Source organism: Scatophagus argus, chromosome 18 (assembly GCF_020382885.2).
Source record: "Scatophagus argus isolate fScaArg1 chromosome 18, fScaArg1.pri, whole genome shotgun sequence".
Taxonomy (NCBI): domain Eukaryota; kingdom Metazoa; phylum Chordata; class Actinopteri; family Scatophagidae; genus Scatophagus; species Scatophagus argus.
In genome coordinates this window covers 15,245,685-15,260,704 of record NC_058510.1, presented here as the reverse complement: position 1 = coordinate 15,260,704, position 15,020 = coordinate 15,245,685, and the positions used below count along the sequence as shown (strand labels likewise).

Sequence of the window (15,020 nt, the reverse complement as noted above, 5' to 3'; positions counted from 1 at the left end):
TGAGTACAGCTACTGACTGTACACAGCCATGTTTATTTACTGTATTCATTCAAAGAAAGACTATGTGTGCATCGTTCGAAAGGGTTGAAAGACCCAGAGTACATTAGTATGTTCAAAAGCCAATGACAAACAAAGCCATAGGACTACTGTGATGTCATATATTAATCTTGCAAATGTTACATGGTTCAATCAGATAATCAAATCACTGTGAACAAAGATTAAAACTACATATAAATCAATTACCAATTAACTGTTCCTTTGATCTGTACTATCCCACCCAGTGTGTACAAAAATTCGAGGTTAACGGCTCAAGCTCAGTTAAAAACATCTGCCAAGCTAAACATGTTCTTGAGCAAGGTAATGATGAATCCCTAAAGAAGTACTCTTAGCATCATCTTAGCAAATAACATCACTTCTATAGAGTATATAAAGCAGCCAATACTCACTTTATTGCTATGCACTATAGAATTAAACATTTTCAGGTTTTTTAACACTTACACCAGGCAGAAAAGGAACCTGTGCAGAAACATTATTATGTTTTGCTTTGAGTTCCTTACAATCTAATTAAGTCCACTTTGCCTAACAACATATGAGGTTACTTTATGTCAGGTTTGAAGAGGAGGATTCAGACAGACAAATTAAATGGACAGAGAGCCTTTCTGCACATTTTCTCCTTAGGAGGAGAAATGAGTCATGCTTGAAGATGGAGATAACACCAGTGATAAAGAGGTCCAAAAAAGGCAAAAAGAAAGCACAATGAGAAGAGATAGTTATTTGTCCAAACAGAAAACTGAAACTGCTTCACCAGAGTGTCGCCATTTATAGAAACCAATGCAGTTCAGTAATAGTTAGCTAAAATTCAGCTGGTAAGCATGTGTTAACAATTGAGTAAATTACTATTTGTAGTCTGTGACAGAGGTCTCTCACTGTAACAAACACACAGACAATTATCACCTAACTGTGCAACTGTGAGCTCAAAGCAGCATTTTAGCACATTTAGCTCATTAGCAGCAGCAGGCACCTAGTTTGCAGCACAAAAATAAGGCGCTAGCTTACTTTTGTGCTGCAAACTCATTTACTTTCAGCAACTGAAGAAAGTCCTAGCAAGTAAAGAGTCTGATATTTTTTAACAGTAGTTGGAACCAAAAGAGCTAGAAGGAGAGTAATTTACTTACATGTGTCAACTGGCCAGGAACACAGCTCAAAATGAATGCTAATGTTGTTCCATATCTGCTGGAAGTGATATAAGCACTTGTTTGCTAGCCATAGAAAGTTTAGAAGGTAATAATATGCAAAGACTTGGTGTGTCAGCTCATTTTCTGCACCATTTTGGGCAAAAAGCAAACAACAAAAAAACCTTTTTCACAAAGAACATGACATGTCATAGCAGGAAACGCACAGGTGTATTTAATAGAGTCTATTAAGGGCTGCATTCCATTTAGAAGTACTGGTTCTATGGGCCTGTTGTTGTAAAAGCTGGCTAACTGACATGACTTTCTGATACACATAAATGGAACGTGTCCATCGTTATTAGTTCCACCTGTGCTTTCTTTGCTATAAAAATTCAAAATGTCTACCATTAAGAGGAATTTTTGAGAAAAAAATAAAACTTATTTTATTTTTTATTTTTTTTATTTTTTTTTATTTTTTTTTACTTTTAGAACTTCTCTCAGTCATCTTTAATTTCGGGTTGTTTTCAACAATTTTGTTTTTCAAATATGTACCTTTATTAAAGATGTCACAGTTATTTGGAGAGATAAAGCCACTGCATTATTACCTGTAACAGGAAAGGGTCTTAGCAGAACATCTGTAACTCCTCAACCATACATGGCATGAAGCTAACCTTAAGTGCATCAGGTGTTCCCCCTGAAAGACAGTCATTCAGAAGTTCTTGTTCTTAATTCTTTGACAAACACCCCATGCCTGTGCTTCAATAACTGAGTGCTCTGTAACTGCAATCTTCGCCACAGAAATAAGCTGTTGACAAAACAGAGGATCACACCCAAGAAGGCCTGGTGTGGCCGACATGTCGAAACACCGCAAACCACATAGTTGGCCTTTGCTTCAACTTGCTCAGATTTAGATCCAGTTGGAGGCAGGAACTGACATCTCACGGATACATGGGGTGATAAAAAACAAGCAAAACAACTTGAGGTACTTAAGAAGGCTACTGTTCTCAAAACAAAAGGAAATGTCCTTTAAACTGGTCTTAACTAAATCACTGCACTGACTAAATAATAATACAACATACAATACACACTGGCAATAGAAATGTTATGAATTAGTAACATGGCTGTCCTCACTATAGCTGTTAATGGGGTTGCTAATGGAGACCGCTCAGTTTGACTCTGTGGTCAGCTTTAAGAGCCAGCCAAGCATATCATGTGAAACACCAACCAGTGTTCTACAGATCTGATACAAGAATGGACAGGAGTTTTTGCAAAAAGCCAGGCTGATCTAAGGGCAGAAATCATCTCACTACATACTATACTGTATAGTCAAACAGACTTTCTTTTTCTCTTCATTAAGTTTAGAAACATTAACAAAGCAAAAACTAAGAGCACAAAACTGAAGTCATAGAGTCCATTCTATGTCTGTCTTCTAACTGAATACTACTAACAATCAGGTACAGCTACAGCTCTATGTTTCTATCTTTCCTTGGTTGCACCTACTGAAGTTTGAGTGCCTGTAGAGAAACTGCCAGTGAGAAATGATTGTATAACTGGACTCTATAAAAGCTACCCTCTTTACAGAGCCAGATTTGGAAACCTATACATTGCTGAATGGAAAAGTAATGCGTGTGTGTATTTAAAGAGCACAAAAAAGGGGGCCTCCGTGTTACGATGTGTAAAGAGTCGACAGTGGAAGCTGTCAAAACAGCCTTTTAAGAATATGGGGAAGCTGAAAGTGCTTTTCCATCTCAGCAGCATTAGGAAACATAATGTCGACCCTTTCTGCTTGAAATACACTTAATGCATGTCAACTTGCTTACGTTTTTCCATTTTGAAAAATCCACCAACCCACCAACACATAGTCCACCAACGTACAATGCCAACAACAGCTAAACAGTGTGTTAATCTTTTCCTTTATGAAGGCATACTGCAACTGCACACACATGAAGTGCATGTTACGAAGAGGGTGTTCTGACAGTATAAGGACAGGCAACAGACCTGCAACAACTTGAAGAGCAAAAGAAGAAAAGAAGTCATCTGCCTGAAAGCAGAAGAAAAGAAGACAGAAAACAATATAAAAGAGTCTAATGAGCAGCTTCTCTAAAACCATAAGCAGCAGGAGGGTTTTGTATAACAAAAGATTACAACTTATCCTGCCATGTTCTGCTGTACTGAACTTGGCTGTGGTGAAACAAATTTTCCCTCGAACCCCCAAACATGGGCTATCAGCTCCCGGTCAGTTCAACAGAATTATATAAAGGGAGCTTAATGCTAACCGTTCCCAAAAAAAACATTATCTACTGGTGACTGATCTGTGATAACAAACAAATGGGAGTGTTAGAGGTGAAAACAAATTAAGCGAAAGGGGTAAGCAGGAGTGATGAGACAGAGAGATGGGGAACAAAAAACAAAAGCCATGACTGAGACCTTATGGTGCAAAGGTTGTGTATCTGACTCCAGATCAGATGGTTGGGTGTGCAGATTACGCAGGGTAAGTCTTAACAGCACCCACATTTGTTAGGTCATCACTAACCGCAACCGGATAATATGAATCAATCATCAGTCTCAACCAAACCTCAAATCAGAGTTTCACTTTAATTTGTACTTTAATATGGAGTAAATCTTCCAAGTAATTCTAAAAGGGCCCTTCAAATAGACAAGTACAAACAACAGGATAGCTTAACAAAAAGTTGTTGGTGATATGTGCTGTCACAGGTATTCAGGTAGTCTTGAGTAAACAGGAAGGTCAGAGCATTTCTGAGGCTCTCACTGCTATCTCTGAGGTCTAACATTCCTGAAGCTATAAAGAGAAGCCTTACTACACAAACGCACGTCTAAGTTATGTGAGATCAAGTGCAGTGCATTGCTTCCATTGTCTTGCTTCTAACTGTTCAGGCTAATGATTAGCTGGATTATCTGAGCCAGTGGGTTAAGATAACAAAACGGTCTCCCCACCATCACAAGTCTTTGACTGGGATATGGAAACACAAGCTTAGCAGCTATCAAGAGCTCTTGTCTGATATGTCAGCAGAGGTAAACTGAGGTAGGGAACCAAGAAAGATAATATCAAGAACATAAAACTTCAAGATCAGTTATGATCATAACTGATCTTGAATGTATCCACAATTTACTTTTCAAGCAAAACTTCAAGCCTCACTGACTAGCAGGCCTATGCAAACTAGACTGCCATGCTGATTGGACAGATTATTTTGCATGCCCCTTCCTTGGGTGACGTAAATAATGGAAAGTGATTTACAGCTAGCAGCATGGCCGATGAGGAACTTAATGGCAAAAAAGAAATTGTGCATTCCTATTGTGATTATGGATAGACAGAGATATTATTTTTTGAGTAGATCGCCCATTCCCACATATAACTAGAAAACACATCCGGGCAAAACATGGGCACAAATTTATCATGTGCTTCTTGGCACACTGTGTGAAGTCCTGCTAAATCTCTAAATAATTTGACAACAAGAGGAATTTCTGTTATTTAGCTCCAAGAGCAGCGGATAAACAGTGCAAAAAACTGTGTCAACTACTGAAACCACATCAGCAGTGACAGCAGGAACTGACCCTGAACGCCCCACACAGAATACATGTAGCAGAAAAACCAATCACGCAATGGCTTGGCATGTCCATGGCATACTCAGATTTGGCAGTTACCACTATGGCATTTGGCTTCTAGCATTGCTGTGTTTTGCCAGAACTCCTCACAGTTTGTTTTTTGACACACTCAAGCTTGATGACTTTAATCCAGCATCCAGAGTAGATGCTCGCAGCTTTGTGCATGTGCTTCCCCTACCATGTGCAAACCATGTATCAGAACCTGTGTGAACACCTGAGATGCACACCAGCCAGCCCTAAAGTCATCTTTGCTTGACCCTGAACAGAGACGCTGTTTGGGAAAGATAAGGCATTCTGTGTGGTGTCATTGTCCTTGGTGCCATTTGCATGAATAGGACCGCTTGCCAGACAGTGGTCAGTCAGTCAGTCAGCCAGACGGGTTGTGACAAAAATACTCTCAAATTCTCCTTATCATCGACATGCAAAGCCATATGCATGTGTGCAGACTACACAGTGTAGTTTGGACATTTTTCAGGCAGTGTTTATTGTTTTGGCTCTGTACCACAGTACACTGGATTTCAAATGAAGCAACAACTATGAGTTAAACTACTAACTTTCGATTTCAGAGGTGTAGACAATTTTTACATAATTCCTCAAATTTTAATGGGAGAGATTAAGTAAGATATCATATCATACTTAATATTGGTTCCAAGTCATCAGCACTTCAACCTCATAGTCAACTATGATTCAACTGTGTGTGCCTTACACGAGTACCAAAATAACAAAAAATGCATCACTGTAGAGCTATTTAAAGACTACACTGTATTTGTGTCTGCCCTGGATAAATTATACTTACCCGAAAGTAGTTGTTTAAGATCTCTTTTCCAAAGTTTTAGACTATATTTAACTACCAGTGTGCATCTCCATTTACTTTCACAACAGTATACCACTATGAACATGCTGTTGTTAGCCTTTATGTGTAATTGCAGGCTATTTTGAACTGTGCAATCTGTTGTCTGAAAACACTATTGCATGTTCTCTTGCTGCATATTTTTGACACTGCACATAGCACAAGAAGTGCTTTCCCAGTTTAACGTGTTAGCAGTGCTGGGGAGTAGTGAAGAATGTGTAATTCAACTAGTAATTTCACTACATTTTGCAGTAGCTTTCTGGTGGTTCAGCTACATTTATTTACGGTAATTTATTTGTATTTAATTCAAAGCTAACATTCTTTTCACTTTTCCATGACTAGTGGGGTACTTTACATTTTGGTTTATGTATGATCAGCGAACAAATGGGTACTTGGCAATAAATTAAACAGTGCCATTTTTTACTGTCATGTGACATTTTTGTCTTATATTTTTTTATATTTCAAATCACCTGAACATCATCAATTTGATCTGTTTCTACAAAATAGTCTGAATTGCTTTTTCAAAGTAACTTTAGCCTTTGTTGTAGTTCTGCTTCTAGTCTGATGTAATTAGTACCTTGTAAAGATATGTTTTGAAAGTAGCTTCCCCAAAACTGCATGTTAGTTTCAGAAGCAAGAAACAAAAGACTGAGTGACTGTCACTGTCTTCGATCCCAGCAGACAGATGTGAAAGAGTGCAGTGCAGGCCAGGGGTACTGAACATCTTGTCTGGATGCTTGGGCAAACTTCAGCTCAAGACTTTTGGAGTCGTGGGTGTGTGATGTTTTACTTGAAGAGTGGGAGGCAACAATTCCCCTTGGAAAGAGGAAAGCAAGGACACTGTTCAATCAGCTGGAAGACAGCACTGTGTCGACCAGCTGGACAGGAAAGGAACAAAGAAAAGAGAGATCAAGATACACGAAGGGAGGGACAACAAAAGATAAGAAACTGAGGAAAACCAAGAGAAGTTACTAAGTGCACATGTCTCTACTTCTTCCCCTGCTTTGTTCCCTGCTGTGGTACAAACTAAATCACTGCTGCTTGACCACAGCTGAACCATAGTCCTAATCCTCCTCAGTTACCATCAATCATATCGGGTCCCATCATCCTACAGGACCTACACGGCTCAGCCTAGTACAGTCCACTCACATGATAATCTCCCAATTATTTTCCACTACTGTAACATTCCTGTTCACATACAACAGCTCCTCTCCATTACACAAGAAGTGAGTCACCGAGTGTAGCGAGTTAATGAGAAGGGACGACCCTTGCAGCGTCACTTCCCTCCTTCTCTTTGTGGTGTGTTTGTGTACAGCTGCAGTGCCTTACCTGAGAACAGATGAGGATTAATTGGAATACTAGGAGAGGCTCATGAGAACATACAAGAGGTGTTTGAAGGAACTCAAACTGTTTGTTGCAGATGCCAAACAAGCAGTTGAAATGTTCTAAATAAGAGCACTGTCAGTCCCTTCTTTGGAAATCTTTAAACAAATATACCTAACATGTGTTGGAGGATGTCTGGTCTTTCATTTTTTTCCTACAAATCAGCATCAATTTTTGCCCTGCAGCGGAGAAGTGTCTGACCCCAGTCCTCCAACATTGCTATGCATTTGTTTTTCATCAGGTGCAACTCAAAGTTACTTGGTTGGCTTTGAACTGCGAGCCAGAGAGACATGGACAGGGGACAGCAATAAGCAGGCTGCTACATGCTAAGTGTGTGTGCTCATGCTGTGTTCCAAGTAGCTGCAGAGGAGATTAATCACACAGTTATTGGTTGTCCATAACTCTCACACAAGAAGCTGCCATATGTGCAATAAACTTGTTACTGTATGTCCGGTTTCTAGGTTTTATTGTTTTGCAACTCTGAATTACAGTGGATGTCACTGCACTTTTGGATACTGATTAACAAAAGAAAAAAAAAAAAGAAAGAAAATGTGAAAGTGAAAATTCAGATTTCTGTATTGATCTATTTGAAAGATTAGAAGAGTAATGCCAAAATTGCTATTAAACACATTAAATTTGCACTTTAAAGTGATCTTTGACTTTTCAAGACTACTAAAAAAAACTGAAGAAACAGTTTGCCATTTAAGGCAATTAAAAAATTAGCAACAACAAAAACTCAGACAAAGGAAACAGCATCCCACACACACAGTACACCTGTAGTTTGTGCCCCTACTGTTTTTGTAAGGGTCATTTCATTTGGTCAGCTGTAAATGTTCAGTATTTTAACTGCATCGTATTTGCACTGAACATATTTTGAGATGCTTAAAGAGGAAAAAGTAATCAAACCTAACCCTGGATATCAGCCATTTTTGAAGCAGTGGCTTTCAGCTTGACGTATTCTGTGGAGTTTTTTGCAGAGGGCTTGTAGTTTGGGGTGATCCAGAAGAGTTTCATGGTAAAAATAACAGTGCTAGAGCCTAATGTTTAAGGTTATTTAGAAAAGAGTGTTTCTTAGAGAAGTTCCCAATCAGGGCATGGAAGAACTGCTATTTTAAGTGATAATAAATACCAAGTAATACTACCGATAACAACATACCGGACTCGGTCAGCATTAAGTCAACCAGGGGTTAACCGTTTTTTTTTTTTTTTTTTTTTGACTGATGTCACATGCATCTGTATGGGCCATAAAGACAGAATAATCATTACATCATGGGATTGCCTTTAGACATCCCAGACCCGCAGGACTCATTTTCATCATATGCTACAGAAACATGGGACTTGTTCCCTAAGGACATTCTGCTTCACTATTTGAAGAATGTGACCATGACATTTATGAGCCTGAATTTGTGGAATTTTGGACAGAAGTGGGGTGATTATGTATGAGACAAATGTAAGAGACAAACAGAATCTAGAGATGCAACTCCTCAAACAGTTAGGACCAGAAATCATGGATCAAGTTTGAGTATTCTTCTGTTTTATGTCTCTTGCAGTGTACCAGATGTAAGTAAAACCAGACTATAAAGGGATAAGCAAAGATCCGAACCTTCCAGTCACGTCTACATGGTGCTCTCACATGCCAACAAGAAAAGCCACAAAATAACCTTCATTCTGCTCTTGCTTCGATGACTAAACGTGTGGTAAATACTCAGTTATTGCTTGATTGGCCAAGTGCTAAAAAGACAGCCTCGGGAACAGGAACACAGGATGAGAAGCTTAATCCTTCATGACTGTGCATACTGTGGACCAGATTGACTCTGAAGTTAATGGTGCTTGACTGTGTGATTGTTGTGTGCTCCCTGGTCCTTCTGAGACTGTAACAAATGCGTCAAGAGTCCCCAGAGACGCTCGGGTACATTGGCACAGCTTGTGACACTGTCTGACGGGGCTCTGCTAACTCAACACAACTATCAGGCGGAGAGGGGAATAATTTCACAAATCACAGATATTATAGCCAGCTAAGAGTGAAGTGCAAAAGTAAAAAAAAAAAAAAAAAGCATTTCTTTAGCAGTTCTTTAGCAGTACATTTGGAAAATATTTTTGTAAGTCAAGTTGGTTCCTGGTTAACAAGGAGGCAGATACAGTCATTACAGTCAGGCTGAATGTAGGCAGAGGAGAGATCAGCTGTAAGTATAGAGGAGGAGGGCAGAGAGGAGGCGAACATGAGGCAGTTGTTGAAGAAATGAGTTTTCGGCTCAACGAGAAAACGCAGGCAGTGCTTCTCAAACCGACACATCTCCACATGTATCACATATAAAGATGAGCATGGGAATCAATCCTTCAGTTTGGTCCAAACAAACTGTCGTGTATTTGCTTGTTCACTTGGGTTTGTTTGGACTGAGCGAAAGCTGTCAATCAAACAAAAGCTAAAACTAGCTAAAAAAAATCATAATAAAATAAGCTATGCTATTGTTAAAGCCATCTTTTGGAGATGAACTGCTAAGGAAGGCAGATTCATATCTACGAAAAGCAGTCAGTAACCAAAGTAACACATACAGCATCAACACTGGCGGAATAATCAGTCAAGTGTTGCAGGATGACATCACCAAAGCTCTCCAATTATCGAGCTAGCTTACAGCTCATGTTTTGTTTTGTTTTTTTGGGGGTTTTTTTGTTTTGGTTTTTGTTTACTGAAACGGAGCATGAATGCTGAATGAGAATCTATTTTGTTTTCCTTCATGGTCCTGACAAAATGAACCAAATTACTGGTTAAAAAAGCTACCAGTAAGAGTAAATTAAGCAAATGCAGCAAGACCTTTAGATGTTCACTGTATCAGTATTTTTTACCTGACATTTCCACATGGTATCTATTTTAGCATGCCGCCTACACCCCGCACAAATATGAACCAGCAGTACCTACATTTTGGTGTGTAACTTTTTTTCAAAGGCTCTTCACTTGCTGAATGTACCTTTGTGATCTGGAGCTTCTGAAATGTGACAGATACCTGTTTCACTGATCTTCCTGATAAAGCTGAATCACCCAAGCTGACTGCCGCCTGGGATGAATCATGCATGATTTATGTACTGTTAATGCAAAGTGAGAAATTCTGTTTTCAGCATTCCAATTCTATATTGCATGACACATTATCTGAATGCCACAGAACGTATTTTTGGACAACATTTTTCAGAATGCCTGGGATTTTTGTTACATAGTAAATAGAGCCATAAAAAAACAGTGTTGCTGTCAGCTGCAGGAACATCAGAACACTCGAATGGCCTATGTAGATGAGATTACATCTTCCTGTCGTCCAAAGGTCTTGGCTGGCCTGTCATGCAGTAGTTAGTGTTGACCCAGAGCCAAGTGTCCTCCATTGAGGAAGCCTACACTTCTACATTTACAGTATCTTTGCATGGATCAATGGAGCAGTCGCCTCCATTCTGCTGAACCGTGGAAAACCATCAAGTGCTGGTAAACAGAGGAGCGAATGTGTGTGAGATAGCTGATGTGTGTCTAAGGAAGATGTGCTCTTCAAGAATGACTGTTAATGTTGACCTACTTCGCCTTCAGCGGTAAAGTACTACGCAACAGGGAGCATTCACCTTTTCCAGGAAGTTAAAGGCATCTCACCTGTCCCTGTGTAGCTGAGCACAGGTGTGAGGTGTAGCACTGCACCTCAGAGGTGGCGACAGAGAGTGCCTTGGAGCAAAATATCTTTTTTGTTCAACCAAAACCACACTATACCCTCTCTTTCTGGATCCTACCAAAAACCTGTCTAAAGATCACTGAAAGTCACTCTCATTAAAACAAAGAAGACTGTGGGCTTTCCAAAGCTAAAACACAGAAAAGAAACAACTTGGCAAAACCAGTGTGGGTTCACCAAGCTATTCCAAGGCCTTGAAGAGAAGCTGCAGCTTTGACGTGACTCCAATGGTAATACCACCCTCTGGCAAAGAGGAGAAGGAGCTGTCACTAACCATGGAAACGGTGCCAAACTTTCAATTCATTCATTACTCGTTTAATTGGCTTTAAAGCAAAGACATTAGAAACCCACAAATTAAAACGCAATCAGTGTCCCAGGCGAGTCGCGTTCAAATATAGCACAGGGGTTTCACACAGCCATACGTTCCATCATTTCACAGATGAATTTTGGATGAACTTTAGTTTTTTTGTCAGCATGTACATGCAAAGGGTAGTGAGTGCAGTGCACGGTTCCTGTGCATACTGAGACTGCAGTATTAGCACACAAACACGACCAGCGCGGGTTATTTTGTTCCTATTTCATCCTCGGTGCGCTACACACTCGCCGGATGAACTCGGCGCACTCCTGCGCCACTTTTCTGCCAGCACAATCGGGGGAACAATCCCAGAATTTCCACGGTCAGCCGACCGTATGCACAGGGCTGCGGAAAGCGGGTTCATTTGCTTCACAACTTTTTCGATTACTTGTGGACAAAATAGTGAACTACAATGCACTCGTGGACATCTCCTTAGAGTTATTAAAGCAAAGTGACACCCCACCACCAGCACCACCACCAACTCTCCCTCCTCCAGGGCCCTTGGGGGTCCCTGCTGGCTCTGATTCTAGGGGCAGCCGCTGGTTCTCTCCTGCCGACTCTCTCCCTCTTTCTCAGCCCGTGAAAAGCGCCATGTTGAGGCTCCACTGTGTATCCAGCGTGCTGCTCGGCGTTACAGAAACACACCGGAGCAGGGGCTTACCTTTGCGATCGCCTTCTTGTACCTCATGGCTGCTTGTTCTATGAGGTTGGAGACTGTTATATTCCCATCTCCACACGGAACGACCACCCGGGTCCTCCCGAAACACACCGTCACTTTCATTTCTCTTCCGCTGCGTTAATTCCAAAGAGGAAAAAAGCGCGACAAAACGACAACAATCATCCCCGCTGTGGGAAGGTTCAAAACTAAATCCTCAGTAGTGGTGAAGAGGTTCGAAGTGAAGCTGCCTTTGTGTCCCGAGTCACAGAGAAGTCCAGCATTTGGATCCAGCGGCAGAGCTGGGTGGCGTCCTCCTGTGCCGTGTTGACTCACTCACAGAAACTTCCCAACAAAACGCCTCTCCAGCGAGAGCGCACAACTGGACTGACACTGCGAGTGCGCCCACATGTTCGAGCAAGCACCAAGAATGTTTCCATCGTCAACCAATACAATGCAGGTCCAACCTGTCCAAATCACTTTCTTATCATAAAACGTTGCGTAACACTCGAATTTGTAGTGTTTTTGTTGTTGTTGTTGTTTTGTTTTTGTTTGCTTTTTCCAGTGTAGAGTCGTGGTTTCGACTGTTTTGTATGCAAACCTCATGAGACAAAGCTGATTTATGACACTATTGGAATCATAGTCATCATGAGGATCAAGTTAAGTACTGCTGATCTTTTGCAACAAGTTAACATGTGCAAGTATTGCACATGTATGTTAACTTAGATTAATCCGTGACTGCCATAGTGATTCAGCACATAGGCTACATAAAACACGAAACGTAAAAGGAGATGCTGAATGTCATCTTGAAGATTCAAGTCTTCGTGGAACTGCTGGGAACACACAGAAATCCCATCTGTCTTTGGACTGAGCTGCACTTATGCCTCTAAATAGCAAATCGTATGTTAATGTTCCATATATACATACAGCTTAATTATTGAATTGCAGGGTAAAATGAGATCTACACTATGACCCAGTTTACTGATAAAAGCTGCAACCTTTCTGTGGAGTTTCACTCACTCCCTGCAGCTTTTACTCTTTATGATCGAATGTAGTCCGAATGAGTGAACATGAACACGACTGCAAGAACGACAGCCCTCAGACATGAATCTGTGGGATGGGTGAACCATGAGCCACTGGTTACCAGGGGCCCGTCAGCTAACTGACGGACTGGGCTGATCCCACCGCTCGTTAACACTGGATTTTCTGAACTCATTACTACTCCGTGCAGCTGATGAATGTTTCACTTCGACAACATATTGACAAGTGGGATGTTACAGCTTGGCTGATATCCCCGTTGATAGATTAAATGATACATCAGGAAGGTGGTCAGTAGAGTTAAACTTGTATGTTAGCTGCTACACTGACGTGGTTGAATTTCATATGACCTCGTGGCGCAACGGTAGCGCGTCTGACTCCAGATCAGAAGGTTGCGTGTTCAAATCACGTCGGGGTCAAAGAATTTAAGTTTCACAAATTATGACTCTGTCCCATCTGCTTTATCATTTACATAGAGGATTCCTTTAGCCATGCGACCTCATGTCAGTTAATGTACAGCTGTCTCATTTATGGCTAAAATGCGTGTACAACAATTTCAAATGATGTCAATGTAATTTAATGTTGATAAAAACATGTGTTTCCCTTAAATTGTACAGCCCTGTGGAGCTCCATCACTCCTACAGACGGATTCACGGACTGAATGTGAGTCCTGGTGGAAATGTGTGGGACTAACTAAGTTTATTGTGGTATAAAGTGACCCAACACAAAAAAGTCTGAAAAATCCATAGGATCAGCAAAGATTGGACTACAACCTCACTGACGGTGTCTGAAGTTCGAAAATGTTTCTGTATTAAAGAAAAATCTGCATTCTTCTGGTTATACTGCATGTGAGACTCCACGTTGACAGGTACAGCTGAACACTTTCACACAACTCACACACTCCCCCTAGAGGTGACTCGGGAAAAACACATCAGAAAAACACTTCACAAATGAGTGAACTTAGTCCAAACTGGCTTTGTGATGGACTGTATATTTGCTTTCAGCCTGATCCATACCTTTGAGCTCAGCATCTGAAAGAACAGAAACATGGATACAGATGATGTTGTAATGCTTGTGTAAAGCCCCACTGTCTGACCACATTCAGTTTCATTTCATTACATTTTTGAAGTATTTATGATGTGTAATATCCAAATAGACCTCTACTCTGTTACAGCATGTCTATGCTTCCCCAGGTTTTTTTTTTTTTTACCTCAAACTGCTATAACAAGATGAGTCCCGAGCATGAACTGCAGTATGTCCACTGCACATCAGGAATGCAGGGAGGAGGAGGAGAAGGAAGAGGGAGACAGCATTGGAAATGTGTGGTTTTGTGCAGTCCTCTAAAGTTCAGGAGAAGTGCAATTATGGCTAAAGTGCAGAGTTAAGTCCGGGCCAGTGTTTCTTCACCGCTGCTTTGTTCACATGTCAGGCAAATTGCAACTGGATGTAAAAAGAAATGCACCATCCCACAGGGTCTGTTTGTTGACTCCATCTAGTGACAGACAGGTTACATGTGTGATGTTTATGCAACAAATAGTACAATAATATAACACAATGTATAATATAACACACCATTTATGCACTGAGATGTCTTCCACCCAAATATTTACACATCAGATCTAAACTGGAGGAAATGTTTACTCCCGTGGATACACAGCATGACAAAACGCTGCATTTTTTTTCACTTACATTCTGCCAAGGACGATCCAAATTCTTCATCCAAGCATTTCCAGACTTGTGGGGAGCAGCATCTGTGTGTGTGTGTGTGTGTGTGTGTGTGTTGTTGTAGCTGACACAGAGGTGTTACTTCCACGTTAGACGTGCTCCAACATGGTCCCCGAAGTGGAAGAGGTCATTCGTGACACATCCCTCTGTCATCACAGACTTACCTCAGCACCGGAGAATTCAACAGTCACATGCACACTGCGCAGCCTCGCGCACACGTGTCATTTCCTGCATCCTCCATCCACCTCCACTACAAGCCTTTAATGTCACCTTTCTTTGAACATCTATCCAAGGCACGGTGAACCTTTTATTGTTCCAACATAATATTAGTGGACATGTGGACTTGGCGGTTAGCTGGAGAAATTATCTTTTACAAATCAAGCTGAAGACAGGACATCACATGCAGTGAACACGCAGTGGGTCACGTCTTAGCTGAAACAGGTCTCTGAAGACTGCTATATAATACTTCATATCAAGTCATCACTATATTCCCACTAATCATCATTTGCTGAATGTAGGT

The 15,020-nt window shown here is 40.9% G+C and overlaps 1 protein-coding gene and 1 non-coding gene across 5 annotated transcripts in view; one reads left to right on the top strand and one right to left on the bottom strand.

The window, feature by feature from the left end:
• LOC124049562 (partitioning defective 3 homolog) overlaps positions 1-12,189 on the bottom strand; it is a 314,519-nt gene extending 302,330 nt beyond the window's left edge. For 2 of the 4 annotated variants that reach the window (XM_046371346.1, XM_046371347.1), the window contains exon 1: positions 11,744-12,189. In XM_046371346.1, coding sequence (XP_046227302.1) covers positions 11,744-11,863 — 120 coding nt within the window. In that variant the 5' untranslated portion in view covers positions 11,864-12,189. Of the gene's footprint in view, positions 1-1,175; positions 4,241-11,743 lie in introns of those variants that run through there. The other 2 variants (XM_046371348.1, XM_046371349.1) reach the window with 2 other exon arrangements.
• A 933-nt stretch (positions 12,190-13,122) lies between these two features.
• On the top strand, positions 13,123-13,194 carry trnaw-cca. Its single transcript has one exon. It is a non-coding gene; the product is annotated as a tRNA-Trp (tRNA).
• Positions 13,195-15,020: the final 1,826 nt, after the last annotated feature.